Raw genomic sequence first — 24,436 nt, forward strand, 5'->3', positions numbered from 1 at the left:
CTAGAGCTGCATGTGTGGGCCTGTGTATTGGCCGATATGCATCCAACTTCCAACTACAGTGTCACTTCTGGACTATAGAATGCAAAAGTAGTGAGGTGGCAACACCCATCTTTTAGCCTTCAGGCCTCCAGTCACCAGCACCTGAGGTGGTCACTCCACTCTTACCAGTGGCTGCACATGATGGTCAGGCAGCCCTTCAGGGGCAGCTGGCTATCTCCTCCTATGGCTTCCCTGTTGCTTAGTAACATCAACAGGCATCTTTAATCCGTCCTCTCTTGCCTCCATTGACAGAGCAACAGCAAGCTGCCCTGGGTCAGGCTGAAGTCAAGACAGACAAGAAAGGGACACTTGTCACCAGGATGGGACTGCTGGTGCCATAGGAAAAGCAGGAGTACTGTCAACTTTAAAAGCAATTCCATTCTTGGAATAACGTGTCTAGCGTAAGGACATAAAAAAAAATTATATACATGGTTGGAAAAATGGAAAACTTCATTTAAGTATGAAAGAAACCACAGCTTATATTTTCTCTGATTTGTGGTCATCATGATAGAAGCACAAGTGAGAAACTGGGAGCAATTAGAGGCTGGTCTTCATGGCAGAAGGTTGGATGCTACGGCATCGTGAGTCATGATGAAGTCAGGATTAAGGGTTAACAGGGAACTTCTGCGATCAGGAAATTTATATTTCAACACAAGTGGGTTGGGAAGAGCCCTGGCAGTGTATCACATGGCTACCTTTTTCTAGAGGTGAGAGCCATGAACTTAGCTAGCAATAACACATTGGACAAGTCTTCACAGCATCTTTTTGCTCATGGATAGAAACTAAATCTGCCACACTTCTCTTCAAGTTCTGTGAGCTGATTAAACATGTTAATACCTTTCAATTTCTATGTTCTGTTTGGATTTATTTGCCCAAAGTTTATGGTTTGCTTTGGTATCTTCAGGTTATTGTTCCCATCTTTCTATACATAAAATCCTTCCTCATCTCCTACACCACCTTGCCCACTCTGTTTCCCGTGTTTCCACTTCTCCAGCAGCAGCTCTGAAGGACTCATGAGAACAGAGGCATACACACTGTCAACAACAACTCAAACTATCCTCTTTTCTGCTTTTTTTGTCCTCAAGGAATTCCTAAATTTCGAAGTTGGTGAGGGTACATGGAATGGTGAGGGAAGCGCAGATTGAGAAATGGTTAAAATGTATGCGAATAAATGTATGGCAGCTTTCAAACTTCTCTCCAAGGAAAGAAAGTTTACTCCCCCGTGGTCACAAGTACTTACTGAGAGCTCATTGTGTTAAACATTGAAAGAGATAGAAAGTTCAAGACCCATGCTCTGCATTCAGTAGGTGTGCAGTTTAACCGTGGCGGTGAAAAGGCAGAAAAAGAAATATGTGTGTATACACACACTCTCTCTCTCATGTATGCATACTCACACACCTTCTCATACACACACACACACCCCAATACTCCCAAGACTCAAACGAGGTAGGATTTAAAAAGCATCTTCGGCAAGGACGGGGTGGTGGGTGGCTAGGGGAAGGTATTTATTTCCACAGTCAATCAATGTGAAAAAAATAACTTGTATTTTCAATACATTTGTTTTGTTCTGATCTTCAGGTTTGAGCTTTTCCATGAAATACACCACAATTATTTAATTATCAAATTGATTCATTATCAAATGTGATATAAATAGTCCAAGACACTGAATGAAGAATCAGAGCCAGCAACATCCTAGAAAAGGAATCTCTGTGGCTTTCCATTTTGCCATGAGTAGCAAGTCATTGCAACAGTTTAATCATGGAATGATTCAAAATTTCTGTTAACACATTGCAGGCTTTCAATCAAATATATAACTTTGCTGAAATGAAGAAATATTTCCAGTATAAACTGGACGGAACTGATAAATCAGTGCTTCATTCTCTTCAACCTCAGATTCAAATTGATGACTGTTTTTCCGAGCTGCAAGAAAAAGACAGTTTAATTTTTTAAAAGATAGGATAAAATTTTCCAAAGTCTACTTTCTAACATTTCTTCCTATAATCAGCAGTATTAAGCAGGGGAAATACCACCAGAAAAGGAACAATGCCTTATAGGATTTCCCCCGAATAAAGCAGCACTTGATTGATCACTAGATCCAGTGAGGGGCTCACCCTCCCGCTGACCTAAACACTCACTGGGGCCTACTGTGTGCAGGACTTGCTACAGGGCCCGGGGATGGAAACTAACCAGGGCAAAGACCTAGCACTCAAGAAGCCTCGCCTAGTAACCATGCAGAATCTTCCACCGTGTGGTGCTTTCACAGTCTGTCCTCACTGAGCTGCTCCCAGAAAAAGAGAACAGAGACTGCTAAAGGTGAGGCCCATGCGGAAGTGAGAGGTAAGGCAGGAAATGTGACAAGCAAGGAGGCACAGAGAAGTCGGCTGAAGTGGGAGTGGGAAGCAGGGAAGGCTCGGACTTTATCCTTGAGTGGAAATAAATACAGGCTTGCTGTACTGTTTTAGAAAGCGTGATGTTGGGAAATAGAGATAAACAGCCCCACCAAGTGCTAATCCTGCAACACACTCCACCTACTACCGTTCTCCTTTAGTCCCCTACACAGGACACGGGAATGTTCCTTGGGATTCATAGTGCACGCAGGAGAATCTTGTTTTCAGTTTGGGGTTTTTGTCATGAAACGACCCATTCAGCTGCCCATAAGCAGAGTGAATTCAGGAGGAAGTACCTTCCTAAGTACTGTGTAAGCAGGAGGGCTGATAAAACTTCAGGCAAGCTGGGAGAGGGGGGCAAACACAGCGTGCGGGAGTTCACAACCCACCACAGTGATGCCCTGTCCCTTGCAGCGGTGTCTGTAGCTCTCACACCTGTATCACTCAACGAAAACTTAAGCATTGAGGGGTGCCTGGGTGGCTCAGTCAGTTGAGCCACCGACTCTTGATCTTGGCTCAGATACATGGTCTCGGGGTCCTGGGATCGAGCCCCGCATTGGGCTCGCTCAGTGGGGAGTCTGCTTGAGGATTCTCTCTCTCTGCCTCTGCTTCTCCCCCCTACTTTCTCTTTCACAGTCGAATAAATAATCTTTAAAAACAAAAAACAAAAAAACTTAAGCATCTAAAACCAAATTCTCAATTTTGCCCACAAACAGCACAAAAATGTCTCTACGAAAGAGCAGGAAAAGCTGTGTCCATTGTGCCAATGCCTGCACACAGGCAGCCTTAAAATCACAGTCTGATGAGCATATATTCAATTTAAATCTTGGAAAAATAACATCTACTTCTCAGAGAATGTTAAAATTAAAGCATTATTCCTAAAAAGAAGAGTAATGAAGCAAATTTTAAAAAATGTATTCAAGAAAGAAAGAAAAAAAAGAACTCAATCTTTACACTGTTGTTCAGGAATTCAGTGCACTTCAGAATGTCCAATACCGTTAACTGAAATAACTGTCCTGGTTTTATCTGAATGCTTAGTATCTCAATTTCAGGGCTTTCACATGATTTAACTTTTTGTTAAAGTTAAACTTACTGAACATCTATAGAGCAGAAGTGTAAAGAAACTTTAGACAAGGGCAATTTCCTCCAAAACTACACTAGACAATGAAATTATATACCCACATATTACCTTCAGCAACAAAGAACTCAGCTAAATAAAACGCAGCCTTCACAGCATGAGGTGCATGGGAAATGCCTTCTAAATTCCCCCACTCATAAGGTGCTTTCTCTGGATGCCACTGGACACCGTACACTGGATACTTATACCCTGCATGAAGAACACAAACAAGTAAGTATTAAGAATGGTCGAAGGGGCACTTGGGTGGCTCAGTCGGTTAAGTGTCTGATTCTTGATTTTGGCTCAGGTTGTGATCTCAGGATCCTGGGATTGAGCCCTATGTCAGGTCTGCTTGTCTCTCCCTCTCTCTACTCCTCCCCCCATCACGCATGCTCTCTCTGTAATAATTAAATAAAGTCTTTAAAAAAAAAGCGGTCCAAGGTATTACTTACAATGGAGTTATGTTCTATATCCTACGTAAAACATTATCTTATAACTCACGATGTCAGAGTAAAATTATGCTCATTCTTCCAGAGACAAAATAAAGAATTTCAATTCACAGTGTGAACATTCACAGTACATTTCACTGATTTTCAACCTTGTACAGTCTGTAATATGATTTGCTTTCGTGGGTAATCAGAGGGAAGTAAAATACTTGAGCCTCTGAATACCCCAGTTCAACAGTCAGCTGCCCGTGTGATCAGTGATACAAGTTTCTTCCACGATAGTTCTCTTTCCCTCCCACCATCCTGCGTCTTCATCCTTTCCCATAATGATGTATTCACAGGACAATGAACTATGCCACCATTTTTTGTGTCCTTTTATGTAAGCCAGTTCTTCTCAGCCTAAATGATGTCCCTCTGTCTGTGGAATGGTTCCCACCCTCATGGCCAGTGTTCCACAGGGGTCATCAGAGGCTACGTGGAAAGTGGCTTGGTGGAGAGTTAGGAGGCTACCGAGGAGTCCAAGTGGAGGGTAGTTAACGTAGAACAACAAGGCTAAGCTGGAGGGAGGGGAGGTATCATTTGCAAGCATCTGGGGAGCAGAAAGTGGCACACATTTTTTAGAGGTCGAGAACGAGGGCAGGAAGTCAAGGACAACATCTAAGTTAGAATGATTTGGTGAATGGCAATGCTATTGCTGAAGCAAAACATAGAGGAAGGAAACATTTAAAGAAAAGATAGTCTGTTCACTTCCCACTGGGCTGAGCAACCTTTCCCAGAATTCCCCCAGGGAATTCTTGTATTTCTCGTAAACCATTCAAACTTTGACCTCCCCGCCCCCAAGAGAGCAAGCCAGTGAGAAGGCCAATTTTGAATAACACAAACTACACCCACCAGTACCCTGGCCTCTCACTGACTCGAAGACTGTATTGTTTCTGTAAGTTTTCATTCATAGTACTTCACTTCCTTGCACAGTAGTGATCGTTTGGCCAGGAACTGCTCATTTTCCTTAAAACTTCATAATGTGGAATTCCCTTAAAATCTGGGATAAATGTAGTTTTCTCCACAGAGAATTATTTATATTCACTTCTGCCATAAACGCTGGGACACTCTCAGGCTGAGATGACTTGAAATGACTTGAGATTTACTGACCTTCCCAGTGAGTTTCATGCAGGCCACGGGTGACCAGCGTGTCACTATGAATGCTCAAGCCTTATTCACCACCATCCCCATTCCCTTAGGGTCAAGGTTCAAGGTGGCAATTGTTATAGGTTGGCAGGCAGGATTTGTTGAGGATCCCGCTGAATGGAGGACTTTCACAGTAGGGGGTTCCTGAGCTTCCTCCTAAGTTCTCCTGATTCAACAGCAATGCTGGCTTAAATACTTCACTTAATAATATAATACCATACAATCCATTAATTCTACTACTGGGCATTTTACACAAAGAAAACAGAAGACTAATTTAAAAAGATATATGCACCCCTATGCTTATTGTATAATTAATAAGAGTCAAGATATGGAAGCAACCTAAGTGTCCAGTAATACATGGATAGATAAAGAAGATGTGGCATATACATATAAGGGAATATCACACAGCCATAAAACAGAATGAAATCTTACCCTTTGAGAAAACATGTAGCAAGAGGGCATTATGCTAAGTGAAATAAGCCAGACAAAGAGAAATACTATGTAATCTCACTTATATGTAGAATCTCAAAAACAATACAAACAAAAGACAGAAACAGATTCATAAACACAGAGAACAAACTGGTGGTTGCCAGTGGGAAAGGGGATGGGCAAAATAAGTGAAGGGGGTTACAAGTTACAACTTCTAGTTATAAAATAAGTCAGTCACAGGGATGAAAAAACAGCACGGGGAATACAGTCAGTAATACTGTAGCAACTTTGTATGGTGATTGGTAAGTACACTTACCGTGGTGAGCACTGCATAATATATAGAATTGTCAGATCCCATGTTGTACACCTAAAACTACTATAATACTGTATGTCAACTACACTTCAATTTAAAAAAAAGTACTCCACTTCACTCCCAGAGGTTCTGGCCTGAGTATCCTGTCACTTCATGAATGTACAGGTATCCCTCCACTTTCCAAAAGGCAACATTTTGCTACTTCACTGTTATGAAAACTTACATTAGCACAGTATCGGCTTTTCTTCATAAAAGCAAAAATACTCTTCTACTTTCTTTCAGGGAGCAGAAACAGGGACTCATGCAGGTCTTTCATAAAAACAAAGTGACTTAATGCAAACTTCTGGAAAGTAGAAGAATACTCTTTGCTTTGTGCCTTTGTGGCTTAGGAGTTTCATAGGAAGGCTCCACTTTTGGACAGTGGGGTAAACTTTTAGAAGTTTTTTGGACATGAGTCATGTTTTTTGTTGTTGTTGGAGGAGACTCTGTCATGGTACTCACTCTATAGCACTGCTAGAAACAGAAGTCATTTTCTCCATTTACTCTACTCTCCCTTTATGCTTTACTCTCCTTCATCATTCCATCCATCAGATGACTGACGTAAATCGCAACTGACTTGGAACATGGAAAAAAATACATCTCCTATCCCCAAAAAATGCCTTAGCTTCTCTTTACACCCCAGAGTAACACAATTTTATTCATAAGAGAAGTATAAAATTAATATATATAAACATAAGTGAAATAAAGTATATATGTGCCATGAGATATACCTTCCATGGTTGAAATAAACTCAGTCTTGCCATCTGTATTTGTAGTTAATACATTGAAAAAGTTCTTTAACTCTTCATTCATCGTAAAATTCTAGAGTATAAAAACAAAACAAAATAATTACTTCTGTAGTTAATCTAAATGCATTAATTTTACAGCTAATTAATGCAATACCGTCACGGAGAGGCTCCACTTGTGGAAATTTGCTGTCAGGGGTTCCGTTGATAAGGACTTCAACAAGTCAACAGGAAAATTCTGGAACATTCTGCTCTGTGATGCACCTGAAATAATTTAAGCACAAGAGAAATAATTTAAACACAGCAAAAATAAAATCCACTGATCTATGGCCAAAAAGGGCCATTATTAAGACATAATCAAGATGAATAAATGATAAGCAAAACATATAATTTCCACACATGTATCCTAGTCAAACACAAAGTAAGTTTAACATACAAATTCAAGTACTTTTCTTCTAGAATTTGAACGAGAATTACTAAAATCCTTCTGATATGATAATTATCAGGCCACCATCGAGTAAGCAGAAAATTTTAACCTGAGTTCTCTTGAAAATAGGGACAACTTACAACGTGAATATGTCTTTGTTTTCTCAGGAAACGATCCAGAACATTAAACATATTTTCAAAGGTATTTGGAATTTAAAGATCTAAAAATACCAACAGTGTAGGAAAGAACATTACACAAGCCAAGAAATCTCTACTCAAGATCAAAAAGAGCAATTTATCTTGACACTAGCACTTGCTAAGTGAAGCCTCTCATTCAGCATGCTAATAATGGCTTCCAAGAGAATTCCTGCTCCTCCGATATAAAAATCTTCTTTATATAAACTTGGGTTTTTCACCACATACATCCAAAATAGTCTGACCTAATACATGTACTTCCCACAGAGTTCTTGCAATGATTAAGTAAGATAATGCAAGAAAGAGCTTTGAAAAATATAGAGCATTCTATGGGTTCCATGTGTAACAACTACTGCTTTCCATCCACAATCCTTACGAGAACAGGAATAGTTGACAGCACTCAACTGTGAGGATTCAGAGATCAGGTAACCTATAAGAATCATTACCTATTTACACAGAGTGCTATAACAATTTTCCTGGTCTTTGCCCTGAGTTTCTGACAAGGAGCTTCTAACGCTCTCAGAAATTCCTGCAAAATAGTAATTTTTCGGGGGCGCCTGGGTGGCTCAGTGGGTTAAAGCCTCTGCCTTCGGCTTGGGTCATGATCCCAGGGTCCTGGGGTCAAGCCCTGCATCGGGCTGTCTGCTCCGCGGAGAGCCTGCTTCCTCCTCTCTCTCTCTCTCTGCCTGCCTCTCTGCCTACTTGTGATCTCTGTCTGTCAAATAAATAAAATCTTTAAGAAAAAAAAAAATAGTAATTTTTCGTAATGCTAACAAGGGGTCTCACAGGGGGCCCCTAGGTAGCTTCAGGATGAGGCTGATCATCAGAAACATCGACCACATGATTAGAGTAGGTTAGGACTTGAGCCAGCCTGATTTCCAGGGATGAAAAGGGGACTGGAGACTTCAGTCACAGAGCCAATGATTTATCAATCTTGCCTTTGCAATGAAACCCAGTAAAAAATTCTAGACAAAAGAGCTCATAGGAGTTTTCCAGTTGGGGAACACACTGACAAGCCAGTAGGGTGATGTGCTCTGACTCAACATGGAGAGGACGTGGAAGCTCTCCAGTCCCTCTGGGATCTCAACCTTTACAACAAAATTGTTAGTGCAAACACAGCACCTTCCTGAGTTCTGTGAGTCATTCTGGTGAATTACTGAACTTCACGAAGGGTCATGGGAATCCTCACAATTGTGGCTGATTGGTCAGAAGTGCGGGTGGCCTGGGGATGTGACTTGTGGCTGTATCTGAAAGAAGGGACTCATTGGGAAGATAACTTAAACTATGGAGTCTGCGCTGACTCCTAGTGGCTAGTACCAGAATCAAAGCACCGTACACCACAGCTAGGGTTCAGAGTACACAGCCGAGGGAAGATGCTGTACTATCATAATTCCTAGCCCGCATGTGTAAGAGTTGTCTTCCAAGCACTTAGCACAGTAGCTGGAAAGCAGTATCTTACTTAATAGTCACAAACAATCCTACGAGGAAAACCTTTTAAAATCAGGAAATTCAAGTCAAGGGAGGTTAAACCATTCCCCTAGGCAACAGGGATGAAGCTAGGACTCAAACTCAGGTCTGATTTTTAGAGGTCTTAATCATGCATGATTCTGATATTACTACACGTAATGAATTATCAAAACTCAAAACTCCTAAGCCATCTTCACAGTTCAATACGTCGTCGACATCGTCAGCTTGTGTGAGTCATCTAAAAATCAGTAAACATTATGAGCGTTTCTGACACGGATCTTTGCCACTTACTCATCCTGCCCAGGTAATATTTTTAAAAGAGAATTCTCACCTTTAGTGAAGTTCAGCGGCATTGTAATTCCATCAGTATGAGTGAGAGTTAATAAGGACTTTCCACCACTAACCAGATATGAAAGCTCTTCGAATCCAAGGCAAGTACCCCATACAGGAAAATAGTCTCCATCATCAAAACTCTTTGCAGAATGAAAGAGAAAACTAAGCTTATTTTAACGTTTCAAAACAAAAAATTGTACGTTTGATTTGTCATTACAAGACAGGCACCTGAGTCATGCATGTGTTTCTAAAGAATTTTCCAGGATCCATAAGGAGCCTATCACTTAATCTTTCCTCAGACCAAGCTCATACATAATCATTCCATCTTAGTTAATCAAATTATTCAATCTCAGCTGTGCTGGGAATGAGACTGACATCTGCCAGGCAACTACCAAGCAACACAAGTAGCAATTAGGGACTGCAAATATCAAAGATAATGCTAGACAGAAGTCTATTGATACATCTGCTACAGATCTTGCTGCTTTGGATGATTGTCTGCTTTGAACACACTCTGAAGTCCTTCCTTCATTATCTTGGAATTTACAGTAATAGTTGCATCACCGCACCTTCAGCCAATTAAATTTAAATCATGGGAAACCCATGATCTGGAAGGAGAGGAACAGTCAGTAAGGAAAAGGCTAAGCAAAAGTAAAAAAAAAAAAAAAAAAATTGTATAGAGTAAAAGTTGTCAACTCTTTGTACAAAAAAAGTACAAATGTATTGAGCTTTTTCAAAGGGAGTCACAACAACTAGCACGAATGGGGAAAAAGTCTTCTAGAGAATGAATTTTTGGGTTAAGTAAAGATTAAATCCATATGTACTGTAGTTACAAAACTGAGTTGTGCAACTTTTCTAAAAGCAGTGATTTTCCTGCATAGATTGTAAAATATAGCCTAACAATCACTAAATGAGGAAATGGTTAGTGTTTTCTTTTTCTTTCTGTTACTTACTGAAAAAAATACAGAATTACATTAATTCCTATACTTTCTAACATAAGGTAGGATTTTTAACACTTTCTATGCAGGTCTGGGAAATTTTACTTTTAAAAGTTAGAACTGCATATATGAAGTCAAAAGGCCTACAGCATTTACTTATAATAAACACAAAGGAAGGTTTAACTACTGTTTTTATATGTACCAAATTTCATTTCGCGACTAAATGTTAAGTCCTCGCTTGCTGGCACCACATCTTTCACTTACTGTGGCTCCTCCATGGAGCCTAGCAGAGCAAAGGACACAGAGTAGGACTGACTGGATCTAAGACTTCACTTCTCAAAGCTCCTTCAGTGAGAGCTGTGTGGACCCCAGTGGCTGTAGCTAAATAAGTTCAAGGTTGCAGAGCTTTTTTCCTTTGCTCTGAAATCTTCAAGTAGCTAATTACATTTCAAAAAGTAGACTTTGGGGTCTTAAGGGTTAGGTGGCTCCTTTTTTTTTTTTTTTTTTTTTAATTGAACAAGTTGGTTACATGAGTCCCTGTATGCAAAAGAAAAAATGACCACTTTATAATGTTCATATCTATTTCCAAAATGCATTTTAAATCACTCACATTATAAAATTTCCACTTTCTTCACTTTTTCAAAAATAAAACCCTTTGAGCATGTACTCAGTACATGGTACCATACTGTATGAAATGAGGAATACCTCAAAGGGTATTAAAACCATGAAATCTGCTGAGATATGAATAACTAACCTCAAGATATTCTGTCTTCTGATACAGAAGCTCCTGAAGGTCGTGGACCCTGTCATCTTACCAAGTGGGAGCTAAATAAATGTTTGAACTATTCTACAACAAAATACTCTAAAAGTTAAGAGGGAATGGGATACCATTCCTGTTGGAGTTGGGAAAAAAAACTCTACAGAAGTGGAATAGCATGAGGGCCTGAAAAGATGGACCAAGTTGAGAATTACGGATGGAACAGAAGGAAGCAGACTGAGCTGATTTAAAAGTAGGAGGACATACAATATATGCTAGAAATACCAAACTGGCTTCAATAATGTGCAGAAGGAAAAACTAGGAAATGGGGCTGTGGACACACAATCTGTGTCTAGATTCAAAGACTATGAAAGGCTACAGATGATTTAATCTAAACTTTAAAAGTTTTTAAACAAGTACCTCATATGCTAAAAGCAGTTCTTTAGGGAAATACCTAAGGGCAGGGCGAGATACAAGGGCCAGCAAGATTACAGTTCAGGAGCGAAACAGTAAGGATCTGAGGTGGAGTGCGAAGGCAGGCACAGTGTGACACACTGCAAAGGACTCAAGAGGCTCGGCCTGGTGACTGAATATGGAGTCTAGGAGAACTGTGAAGAAAGGTCAAAGTCCATCCTATTTGACTTTCCCAACCTATTTGACCTGACCTTACTCCAAAAGTCAGGACGAAGAGCAGCTTTCAAGAGGAGATGAGAATTAGTAACATAGGAACAATGCCTGATACATTAAAAAACAAAAAACAAAAAACAGCTTATTAAGCCAGCATGAAGACCTGGTTCTTATTAATGAACACTAATACAGAGGGCCAGTGTGCGGGGCTCTGGTTCCCTTGAAAGCCCACAGGAAACAGGGTGAGCGCCCCTATAGGCTGCTACAGAGCAGGAAACTCAAAAGATAAAGGGTAATTAAGGGAAGGGTAAAAGATAAAGGGTGATTGTGAGGGAAGTATTAACCACATGAGTCAGACAGAATTATCCTCATGGAAAATTACAAAAACCCACCTGGAGTAATAGGTAATAACTGATATCTACCTGTTTGGCAAAGTCGTAAAATTTTTTGGCTGTGAGAGCATAACCTGACTTCTCGAGATTAACGCTTCCTCCAGGGAAAAGGATCCTGAAGCAAATCAAATAGGGTGCATTTCAATCCCACGGCCCACAGGAAATAAGCACATTTTTTGTTTTAAAACAATTTTTTTCCTTATCACGCAAGCAACAGATCATTAAAGAAAACTGTGGCAAAAAATATATAAAATATTTACACTCCTACACATTTACACTCCTACACATTTGTAAACTGCCACAGTTAACAATACTTCTAGAAGCCCATGTTCTTCCAAAACTTCTTCAATAAACATGTTTATTTTTGAGATAGAGTGTGCAAAAGTTAAGGATAAATAGGTGGGGGAAGGAAGGAGAGTACACAAAGCTAGAAATAAGTCAAGATAAAATTCCAGGTACACCTAGGTCTAAATCAAGCAATCAGTGATGCCAAAATCAACTGGAGGCCCGTAATCAGGAGTCAGTTTTGGCTCACGGAGAATTATTTTCAACCATAAAGAACAAGCTGTTCATAAAAACATATGTAGGCTAGAATTAAATATCCATGAGAATTCAATTTTTTATTATCACCCTGAAATTTCTTCCAAAATATTCACACTATTAAAAAAACTTTGAAAAAGAACAAAATTACATTCTGGAAAAAGTTTGGGAAAAAAGAGGGGAAGTTACGTTTGATTTTATTTTACTCTACCCATAAAGGAGAGATACAGAAAAATATTTACTGTGTTTTTATATCGACTTTTTAAATTAACTTCAGTTTTAAAATTTAAAACAAGTCTTGAAATAACTAAAGATATTCAAAAAAGATTACAAAAGCTGGATTAAATGTATTAAAATTTTGAAAATACTTAAATATGAATTTGAGATATGTGAACACTCACTTCTTTTTAAGAGAGAGCATACACGCAATTACGGGTGGAGGGGCAGAGGGAAAGGGAGATACAGAATCCCAACCAGGCTCCATGCTCAGTGCACAGCCTGATGCAGGGCTTGATCCCACGACCCTGAGATCATGAACTGGGCCAAAACCAAGAGTTGGATGCTTAACCAATTAAGCCACCCAGGCTCCCCGAAAGTTCACTTTTGAGACTATTGTTCATTCAACAAATATATTCTGCTTCTTGGTATTAACTTGGAGAGACAAGGATGAGGAACTTTTCATAGTCTGGTAGAAAACCTATAAACTATAAGGTAGATCCATGCAGAAAACCCTACAATTATAAGTGGTTTAATGAAGACTCAGTAGCAGTTCTCCCTTTTCATTCACTCAGGGTCTAAAAAGATGCCACTGATCAAATCTAGTGTGTTTAATGCCAAAGTCCTTTCATAAAATAAAATTTGACTATCTTGCCCAGATGAGGAAATCCCTTTAGAAACAAGCCTTTTCATCTCTGTGTTCCTCCACAAAGCAGTATGAAGTCTATTGCGCAATAGGGGCTCAATGAAGGAGATTCTGAAGTTGCATGAGAGTGTAGTTCATTTTCTGGTATATATTTTTATGTGTATTTCTGAGTTTCTACCATATATTCTGACCTTGACTTACTTTCCTATGCCAAAGTACACATGCATAATGGGCACTATAAATGTTTTACTCACACCTTTTTTCCTTTTTTAAAGTAGTAACAAACACAGTTTTTAAAAGTGGAAAAAATAAAAACTCTTTATAAAAGCTTTATCATAAAATAGACTCCCTGCACCCAAAATCCAATAAAAAAACAAACCACCATTAGGGGCGCCTGGGTGGCTCAGCTGTTGAGTGTTCGATACTTGATTTTGGCTCAGTCATGATGTCAGGGTTATAGGATCAAGCCCCATGCAGGGCTCCATGCTCAGTTCGTTGTCTGTTTCTCCCTCTCCCCCACCCCCACTCCTGTCTTGCCCCTGCTGGCATGTGCTCTCTCTCTCTGTTCCAAATAAATAAATAAAAATTTTTAAAAACCACAACCTTTAAAATCTGTGTGTTTACCTTATAGATTATACTGTGCTAATCTCCTAATCCCTACCTTTAAAAAAAAAAAAAAAGCAAATGGGAGTATATTATAAATACCATTATGTGCCTTGCTTTTTTTTACGTAACAATATCACATCGATCACATGACCATAGTGATCCAAGCCAGCATCTACAGATACCTTCATTTTTTAAATCTGTAATAATACTCTATTATATGCATGCTGTCTTTTTTTTTTTTTTTTTTTTTTTTAACCCAGTTCCCAACTGATAGACTACCCGGCAGTTTCTAAACTGTAGGTATTTCAGGCAATTCTGCAACGTGCATGTTTGGGCCTAAGTTTCCACATAACAGGGAATATATTTATAAAATAAAATTCCTTCTGACCGATTTCCTGGGTCAAAAGGTATGTGCATTATTAATTTCTGAAATGAAATTTCAACAGATATTGCAAAACTACACCACAGAAAACTGTATAACTTATACACTCGTAAAGTATGAGAATACTTGTTACCTCACAGCCTCACTATAGAATATTTACAAATTTTCTGACCTTTGTCAGCTTGGTAGTTTAAAAAGTTTATAATTGCTATAATTAGGTAACCTTTAGTTATGAGTAATGTTGAACATTTTTCATGTGATTAAAAGCTTTATTCTTTTGAGCTAGTCAATCACATATTTTGTGGTGAAGCCAGAGGACAGAAAACTTTTTTCCAAGTTCTATTCAAAATGTCTTCTGAAAGATTACCAATTATTATACTCAGATTTAGGACTTCTAAATCCCCTCTAAGCAAACAGTATGTCATGCCATTCAAAGTGACCTCAGAACATTTGAGACAAGCATTAAAAGAACAAAGATAATGTCACACGTTAAAAAAACCTAAACATATCTACTATGCAACATTTACTTCTTAAGCTGCCTTCCCTCTGCAAGCTCTGTCATCTCTCAACAAAACAATTCCTATAAAAGAACCCAGAACACTAACATTATACCACAATAAGATAGTTACACAGAAACATGTAAGTTTCTAAGTATGTTTTTGCAAACGCAGACTATATCCATCTCATTCCCCGGATCAAATCAACGCTGCCAACTTACCCATTAATAGATTGGAAAAGCTTTTCATACTTTTCAGCTGTAAGATCAGGCCTGAAAACGATAAAACAGTTATAAAACAACCATTTCCATACCTAAGGAAAAAAGTAAGGCTATAAGTGAAGTCCCCACATTAATTGAAAAAAAGAAAAAAAGAAAGAAAAAATTCTTAAATACCAGACAGTATTTCTCTCCCTTCCCTTCCTAGAGGTATTTTTTCAAACTACATACACATCACATACTATAATTATATCCTTGTTTTGGTAATCAGACAAGTAAACATGTTTTGCTGTGTTCTCATTTAATACTGTGAAGTACGTGCTAATATGGAAAACATAAAAGACCATGAGATTGGGCAATAGTAATTTCTCTGCTCGCTGAGAACTATCAAAAACATGTAAGGTGGGCGCCTGGGTGGCTCAGTGGGTTAAAACCTCTGTCTTCGGCTCAGGTCATGATCTCAGGGTCCTGGGATCGAGCCCCACATTGGGCTCTCTGCTCCGTGGGGAGCCTGCTTCCTCCTCCCTCTCTGCCTGCCTCTCTGCCTACTTGTGATCTCTGTCAAATAAATAAATAAATAAAATATTTTTAAAAATGTAAGGATATTCAGTAGTTTTGTATAAAGATGAAATAAAGAGATTTATTAGTAAGTTTCCCTTAACTGCAGGCAGTTTGGGCAGATAAAAACAATACATACAAATGCCAAATCTCGGGTTCATCCCACTCCCGTCACTAACTGCAAAGATCTGGAGACCACTGTGTATCCAAAAGTCAGAAGAGTTCAGATCTAGGGACAGGCTACATGCACATCACGGTAGACGGAGCAATTATTCTGAAGCTAACTTGCCTGGGTATTCTGTAGCTCCTTTCATCGAACACCACTTAAGAGCTCCTAACATCACCATGCTATTGATGATTTTATCCCCTTCTCCAGAAAAAAGTAATGGGACTCATCTGTGATAATTTCGTTAAATCACAGTAAAATGGGTTTGCTCTTCCAAAAGTTCAAGAAAATGCAGGAACGAGAGAAGAGAGCATCATGGTTATGAAATTCCTGTAAGAATTTTCCTATATTAAACACTCTTCTGGTTCTATAAGAGAATAACAAGGAATGATGCCCTCTCAATCAGCCATAAAAGAGGTAGGTTTATGATCAAATGTCAACCACAGTCCACTTCTGCCCCAGGGAATGTTTTAGGGGGAGTCAGAACACATCTCCCATTACTAATACACTTATGATGCCCAGAACTTCGCTGTACTTTATTGTGCTAGGTTCTTTTCTAAGTCCAAATGGGGTTTACAAGTCCGGGTCTATTTAGAAGTTCATATGGGTACCTGGATGGCTCAGTCGGTTAAGCATCGGACTCTCAATTCTGGCTCAGGTCATGATCTCCCTTCCTGTTAGGCTTCACATTCAGCGGGGAGTCTGCTGGAGATTCTCTCCCTCTTCCTCTCCCTGTCCCCATTCTTGCTCTCTCTCTCTCTCAAATAAATCCATAAATCTTTAAAAACAAACAAACAAAAAAAAAAACAAAAGAGGGGCTTCTAGATGGCTCAGTCAGTTAAGCATCTGCCTTAGCTCAGGTCATAATCCCAGGGTCCTGGAATGGAGCCCCGAATCAGTCTCCTTGCTCAGCGGGGAGTCTGCTTCTCCCTCTCCCATTCCCCCCGCTTGTTCTCTCTCTTGCTCTCTCTCTCTCTCTCAGATAAATAAAATCTTTAAAATAATTAATTTAACTTTTTTTAAAAAGTTCACAATACTCCTCTTCCCAGCAGCGAACTATAAAGCAATGGGTGATATTGCAGTGGTGCTTACCTTTATCTTAGATGGGAGAATAAATGGGCAAGTGGTCCTGACTCAAGAAGTGACAGGGAGATTCAAATGTGAGTCCATGTTCCCAGTGTTCTGCCAGTCTCATCTCCCCAGACTGGGTCAATAAAAAGGGAACCAAACAGTCAGGATCCAGAATCTTCCCCATGGACATTTAAACCAGGACAGTCATCACTGGAATGGATTTAGATCACTCAGCTACATTCCAGGGACTTCTACCAGCAAGCCCTGCAGGCTGGTTTTAGTCATTTCATCAATTCTACATAAACAGCTCCCATACTGTCCATGACTGGACTTTTAGACCCTGCCGATCATTCTTAAGGGGTTTAATTGCTGAGGGGAGGAGGGGATGAAGTGTCATGAACTCCATGCCCCAGAGACAGGAAAGACAGGCCAGATCCTTTTCTTTGAATACAGATATTATTTGCATGTTGTCAGACTGTTGAGAAACTGAAGACCTTCTCAGTAGGGTATGAAAGAGTTTATTTTCTCTTTAACTAAAAGAAAACTGCTTAAGCCCGGTGATGACGGCAGATGAAACAGTTTCAGCAGCGTGAAAAGGAGTTAACAGGCATTGTTGGGCACTTGCTTTATTTAAAGTCAGCCCCAGATGACTGTCTTGGAAAACAAACAAGCAAACAAAAAAAGGTCAGAAATTCAGACTTTTATAAAGTCTTCTTATTTGTAAATGTTTAGAACTTTTTTTTTTTTTAAAAGATTTTATTTATTCATTTGACAGAGAGAGACCGCAAGAGAGGGAACACAAGCAGGAGGAGTGGGAGAGGGTGAAGCAGGCTCCCTGAAGAGTAGGGAGGCCAACATGGGGCTCAATCCCAGGAGAGGAAGAAGCAGGCTCCCCACTGAGCAGGGAGCCTGAGGTGGGGCTCAATTTCAGGACCCTGGAATCATGACCTAAGCCGAAGGTAGATGCTTACTGACTGAACCACGCACGTGCCCCTAAAACTGTTTTTAAAACAGTGTGTGAACAAAACACATTTTACAACCAGAAGCAGCCCGTGGGCTGTCCCATGCTACCCCCCAAGAGGATGCTCCATGGGTCCCACTAGTCCCACAGTGGGGATTTATGATAACCTCAGGGTACCAGGCACCTGAGAAGGTAGAAGACCAAAACAAACTTCTTTATCTATTCCAGAATTTTGCCTAAGTCTCCCATCCTCCTCCTGTTCCCTTCTAAACTATGGAAGTTGGCTCCCAGCATCCAAAATCCAGAAATAAAGTCAAAAAATTGTCAGTGTGAACATTTCATTCCCATTCTATGTGGGATCATCCCTTAGAGGTTACTCTGGGAATTTAGCTGCCATGTATTACATTGTTTCTGTAGGATTAAATGATTCTAATTCCAAGCAATGTACCTTAAAATGAACTTTGGAAACCCGAGCTGGAAATTTACCTTCATGCTGACAGTCATGTTTTTCAGTGACTCTGTCATAAATATCAGCATTCTGCTGCTAGTCATTAGGTTTCAAAACTTTCTCAGTTTCAAAACATCCCCAGTTTCAAAACTTCCCAAGTTTCAAAACTTGTTCAGTTTCAAAACTTGTAATTCTCAGCTATTCCTCCCTATGTCCTTTCATTCTATTAGTCATCAAATCTTGCTAATACTTTTAGAGAACACTTCTCCATTGATTCTACAAGTAAGCCACGCCCTTGTCACTTCACGCCGAGCCTACCTCTGATCTGCACCTGCAGACCAGTCTCTGAACTGGTCTACCTGCCTGTGTCTCTCCCACTTCCCACCCAGGTTATCAGCACTAATGTCCTAAAAGAACACTAGCAGAAAAAGTTCCCATGATCAAAACTTTGAAATGCTGTTCTGAAGACTGTACGTTACTTCCTCAGGTCTAAAATTCCAGTGTTATCTGAGTTCCAAATAAAGTTTCATTTGAAAAATTAGATTTGCTATAAAAAAAAACAAAAACGAAAAATGAATGTCAAAAGTAAATGGGTAGAGATAGTTAGTTAAATGTAAAGATCAAGCAAGAAGATGATCCTAATAAGCTAAACATAAAATCATTTTGTGGTATAATTCTTTCAGTTGTAATGTTTGCATTTTGACTATTATTGTTTTATTTGAACAGTTTCTTTCCTTTGTTATAGCTTTTTAACATGGAATTAATTACATAAACAGGTTGCCCAAAGCAACCAGCTGGGCTTTGTATGTGAAATCACTTATAATGAAATAGACAGGAGAGCTGGAAGATTCTAAAATATGTTAGTTTTGGGTGAATAGATATTATAAATACTTTCAAGGTTTTGTCTGTTAAAAAATTCAATTCTTTCCAAATCAAAATATGACATGTCATTTTAGTCTTACTAGGGTATTATATCACAAAAAAATAATGTAGCTCCTTTAAGATTGGAATTCTTGTAATTTATACTGAAGCAACACTGCAGTGTTAGTCATTTACAAACCTTTTAAGTAGAGTATAAAGGTATTTTAAAAGTCATCTTCTTTAAAAATCTCTTTTATTGCATAAGTGTTTCCTTTCCCTAATATTATAGAATAAAGCTGGTTAAGTTATCAATTCTCTTACTCCATTATTTTCCAAATGTCTGATGACTTCTACCTTCCCTGGGGTATAGGAAACTATCATTTCATTCTTTACCTAACATGTTTGACAGACCTCTAATAGCACTGTAAGTACAAACACCTTCCTACTTTAAACAATTTAATAGTTCTAAGCATTAGATTTGGCAAGAATCAGGAGCAATGTTACCACATTTAAATGATGCAATCATAGCAAAGGAAACATTAATTTTTGAGCTAAAAATTATTTGAGATAACACAGGAGTTTTTATTTATACAGTGTAAAAAATACTGGATCATACCTTATTGGTACAACTCTTGCACCTGCAGACTCCAGATACTTTACATAGGATGCAGCAATATAGTATTTTCCCAGGCTTCTCATGTCCTTATTACGGGACGTTTGCATTAATACTCCTAAATTACGAAGGAAGGAAGGAAGGAAGGAAGGTAGGTAGGTAGGAAGGATGGAAGAAAATGAAAGAGTGAAAGAAAAAAATTAAGAGGGGGTGGAGGGAGGGAAGGGAAGTGAAGATGGAAGGGAGGGAGAAAAGGAAAAAAAAGAAAAAAGAAAAGGGAAAAGAAAGAAGAAAAGGAAAAATAGTTTTAATTTCAAGCAATTTCCTTTTTTTCTTACTCAGAAACTGAAACACACCACAATAAAAATACCACTATTTTGGGGCGCCTGAGTAGCTCAGTCCGTTATGCATCTGCTTTCAGCTCCGGTCATGATCCCAGAGTCCTGGGATTGAGACTGGCATTGGGCTCCTTGCTCAGAAAAGAGCCTGCTTCTCCCTCTGCCTGCAGCTCCCCCTGCTTGTGTGCTCACTCTCGCGCGCTCTCTCTCTCTCTGACAAATAAAATCTTTAAAAAAAAGATACCAATATTTAATTTGTTTAATTCACAGAATTAAATACAAAACTTCTTCTGTAAGTACAGCAATAGACTTTGGGAAAAGACAGTGGAGGCTGATCTAAGTTTTAAGTAATTGCCTCTCTCTCTCACCGCATCAAGGAGACCAAGTAAGCTCCAAAGCAGGTTTACAATAGCACCAGCCTCCTTTATACAACCTAGAATCAATCTCACATCCTTAAGTCTAGAAGAAGGACTCTCCTCTCCCACACACTCAAAGGCACACTCTTTCCTTGACAATAAAGCAGAAGAGTGGAAATATCTTGTCTACATCTCTCCAACATCAGCAACATAATCTAAGCAACCAACATATTGCCTCCTCCCCTTCAGACTATTACAATAGCTTCTGAAAAGGTCTCTCTGTATCTTTTCTTAAACAATCCTCAACAACTGCCACCAGTGCTCCACCTGGAAATAAATCTGATCATATCACCATTCATTCATTAACTTCTTCATTCATTATATTACTGAATCATAATATATACAAGGTACTGAACGTGCTGGAGACACATGAATGAACAAAACAAAAATCCTTCCCCTGTGGGCTTTGATCCTAGTTTGTGGGAGGGAGAGAAGAGTGGACAAATAGTTAACAAGATAAAAAGTTAAAATATAAAGTCTGATGACTGGAGGTAAATGCTAAGGAAAAAAAAGTAAAGCAGAGTAAGAAGGTGTGTTTTGGAGAAGGGGAAGAGTTGGTCCCATTCATCCAGGGCAAAAAAGTCTTACATATGATGCCAGGCCAGGCAATACCTCCCTGAGCAGGTACAACATGACATTTGAGCCAGAACTTCAGAGAGATGAGGAAGTAAGCCATATAAAAGTATCTGGAAGAAGAGGGATCCAGGGTGGGGGAAACGCAAGTGCAAAGGCCCTAAGTCGGGTGTGTGCCTGTCACATCTCAAGGAGTCTATTAATAGAGCTCCAGGAGCAAGGGGAGAAAACAATAAGAAAGGAGATCAGGGATAACAAATCAATGGGACCATCTCCTTGTTTAAGTATCCCAGTGGGTTCCTAGACGTTCATAAACTCTACACGTCCCACCTACCTCTCAGGCTGTCTCTTACCACTGAAACCTCAGCCCCAGCACAGTACTGGCATCCAATATACATCAAAACATGTCTGTCTGGAGATACACCTGTGCCAGTATCATTCACTGCTTCACCATTTGGAACACTTCACTGTCTCTGTAGGCCACCTGACATGAAGAGATGTCTATACCAATCACTTCTCGATTTCCAGCTTGTCACAAAAATTGGCATTTGTCAGGCACTCAGTTAACACATGCCAAATGCCAAAATTTGTTAAGACTGTTTTATTGTTGTGGATAAGTAAGATGGTCTTCACTGAGGAAAATGAAACGTGTTAGGGAAAGAATGAAGACGTGTCACAGGAAATGAGGAAAGCAGTGGTACAAGGCAGGCAAGGTGAAGTGCCACAAAAAAAAGGTTAGGGTTTGGGACATGTGAACCTAAGTACCAGAAAGGAGAAAAAGTATATTAGAATAGGAAGTTCCACCAACTTCTTCCCAACCCAGCTCCTTTACCCAGTTACTCACTTTTCCCACCTGTGGGGGTTAAAAACTCAAGATGTAAGTCCCTCAAAATGTGACCAAAATTCCACCCATAGTTTAAGGCCACCTCACAACTCCGTGGTTTCCTTCGCACTTCTAATTCAATGCCTTGAACACGGTAGGTGCTTAGTTAACTATTTTGTCTTAAGTGATGTGACTGAAAGCACACTCCCTTTTTCTATAATTGACCTTGGACTACCACTGTTTCTAGGAAAGGAAAAAGAATCCCCCCACCCTTTTTTCCTTTTTCCCTCCTCTCTATACTCACAATTTCCAACACACTACATAGAATTTTATTTTGAGTTAATTCTCCTTGGAGACTCTAACCACCATTTTAAACAGCTATGAAATAAGGCATTCCAAGTTCCAAATATTGATACAGAACCCATTTGAAAATCAGGCCTTAGCAATACTTATGGGGAAAAAAAAAAAAAAAAACTCATTTACTTACCATTTATTTACAGAATATGATGCTCCTCTTCCCAGAAGGGAAAAGAGTTTGAATGGCATAATACTACCTCTAAAATTAAGCCAGTCTTAATTGTCTAACATAAATTGCTTTTGGCAAATTTTAATTCCAGGCTGATGGATTTCTCCCGGGTAGCCTTCCCCTTCCCTGTCTCGAATGTCTGCTCGGATAACGCAAACTGATTTTACTCTTTAAAACATAAATTTGTTGGACACGAAAAATTAAATGCTTCACTTTAACACCACGTAGACCTGACATTAGGATTATACTAGACACTTCTGCCCTCCGGTGCTGAAGATGACAACAGCCAAAGTATACCATAATTTCTTGATTTTGGTCAATTCGGTCTTTATAGGGATAATACAATGTGTCTTAAAGTACGCCCTCACTCCATGAAATTTTAATAAACCTAACGTATGTCCAGAGTTTGGTGAGTTCGTGGAAATTCCTAGCTCCGAAGAAAATTCCCAGCTAAGAAGAAAACAATCCGCAGGCTTCTCCCCAGCGCACCCTGCTCCCTGCCAACTTCAAGAGCCAAATGAATCTGAGGAAACCACCAGGCATTAGCTCTATTTCGGCACAATCGAAATGGTGCTCGGCTCTTGCTCGTGCTACAAATGAAGGCACAGACGGCAACCCCGGACTCGGGTATGTCCAAGGCCGGACGGAGCAGCTGGAGCCCAGCAGCCGGCAGTGCCCAGGACGGACACCCGGCCTCAGGCCCGCGGCCCCCACCCAGCCTCCTTACCGATGATGGGATTCTTGGAGGCGAGAGAAGCGCACAGCCCGGGGCTCGCCGCCCCGCACAGAACCAGGCCCAGCACACACAGGAGGCGCTCCAGTCTCGCCATCGTGCTCGCCGCCTCCCGCCGCCTTTCAAAGGCACAGCTGGCAGGGCACCCTGGCCGGCTGCAGCGGCGGCGGAGGCGGCGGCGGCGCCGTACGCGGTCTCCGGGCCGCGCGGGGGCGGCAGGCTGGGGCGGCGCTCCGCCGCGGGGGCCTATGGGAAATGCAGTTCCGGCGCGCGCGGCTGTCTCGGGGCGGGAGCCGGCTGTTCTGGGGACGCAGACGCCCCTCCTGCCCCATCGCTTGGCCCTCAGTCGGCCGCCCGTGACCCCATGGCCGCTGCCTCTGCCCCGCGGCCCGTGCGGAGAAAACCGCAAACTTCGGGGTGGGCGTGGGGTGGGCGGAAGCTTCCCTTTCCACAGTTCTATGGAGGTGACCTCAGTCACTCCTAACGGAGCCCAGGTTCTGCAAGGGGAACCCCTGGGTCCCGGCCTGACCGGATCTTGTAACCAGGCAGCAAGCGCGGCTCGTGAGAGATTCCAGAAGTCGCCTGAGAACTTGGCGCCAACTGTAGCTCCCGCCTGAAAGGCCAGACCGTGTTATTAGGAATGCTGAGAGCCGAGTTGGGCACTCCAGCGTTCCACGGAAGGATAGACAGTGACTTCAGAGGTAATTCCACCTCCTGCTGTTTGTTTTCAGGGTCGAGGCAGCCGGAGGAAACGAAGGGAAGAGGAAACATTCGCGGATGTGAACACGTTCTCGGGCGCGTGGCCTCACTTCCAAAGTGGGTCGAGGAGGCGAACTCAGGGCATCCCCTACGGAGGGGACGTCCCCTTTACTGTTGGCCTCAACCACAGACTTAACCTGCCCTACACTTGGGAGCAGAAAGGAAAACTTTGGTGCCTGGGCGTTAGAAGTATTTTGAGGGCTCTGTTTTAAAACTGTAAAAAAAGCTTTGGAATAACTAGGCATATTTGGGTGGGGAGGTAGGTAAAAGAAACCTTTTTCTTTCTGTGTGAAAATCTAGAGATACATAGATAGATGACGACGGCTTGTACTAGGTGGAAGTGCCCACCTACAAAGGCCAAATTAAGAATAAAAATCCTGGACAAGTATTGGAAGTCTGTTCAATCAGTGCCGAATTATTGAGGATGCAGAGGTGAATTGCACAACGTCTTTTGGGAAAAAGTTTATAATTTAGTAAGAAAAGACAGGAAGAGAACTTGACTTGTGGAGAGAGCAAGAATAGAGTTTTGTTATTCAAGAAGAGTGAATGCATTAAGTAGTCTGGTTTGACAAGAAAATAATGCTACTGTAGAAGGGTGTGGTGAGAGATAAGCCCGAAGGAGGTGGTTAAAGATATTATGAAAGGCCTTAAG

At 40.6% G+C, this 24,436-nt stretch overlaps 1 protein-coding gene across 2 annotated transcripts; it reads right to left on the reverse strand.

The window, feature by feature from the left end:
- Positions 1–1,520: 1,520 nt before the first annotated feature.
- On the reverse strand, positions 1,521–23,248 carry GGH (gamma-glutamyl hydrolase). Of its 2 annotated transcripts, none has more exons than XM_032316186.1 (9): positions 23,020–23,248; positions 19,620–19,734; positions 14,942–14,992; positions 11,864–11,948; positions 9,121–9,262; positions 6,859–6,965; positions 6,687–6,777; positions 3,616–3,753; positions 1,521–1,959 (listed from the first exon to the last, which is right to left on the reverse strand). In XM_032316186.1, the coding sequence occupies exons 1-9, from the start codon at positions 23,120–23,122 to the stop codon at positions 1,838–1,840; spliced, it is 954 nt and encodes a 317-aa protein (XP_032172077.1). In that variant the 5' UTR covers positions 23,123–23,248; the 3' UTR covers positions 1,521–1,837. The 2 variants fall into 2 exon arrangements, with proteins under 2 accessions (XP_032172077.1, XP_032172078.1); XM_032316187.1 differs by lacking the exon at positions 23,020–23,248 and adding an exon at positions 21,278–21,679.
- Positions 23,249–24,436: the final 1,188 nt, after the last annotated feature.

This window comes from Mustela erminea, chromosome 16, assembly GCF_009829155.1.
Source record: "Mustela erminea isolate mMusErm1 chromosome 16, mMusErm1.Pri, whole genome shotgun sequence".
Lineage (NCBI taxonomy): Eukaryota > Metazoa > Chordata > Mammalia > Carnivora > Mustelidae > Mustela > Mustela erminea.

Coding starts and splice junctions, on each gene's coding strand:
- GGH (XM_032316186.1), bottom strand. CDS start 23,122: ATGGCGAGACTGGAGCGCCTCCTGTGTGTGCTGGGCCTGGTTCTGTGC. Junction 11,949..14,941: donor CTTTTCCAATCTATTAATGG/GTAAGTTGGCAG, acceptor GATTTGCTTCAG/GATCCTTTTCCCTGGAGGAA. Junction 6,778..6,858: donor AGTGGAGCCTCTCCGTGACG/GTATTGCATTAA, acceptor TTTATACTCTAG/AATTTTACGATGAATGAAGA.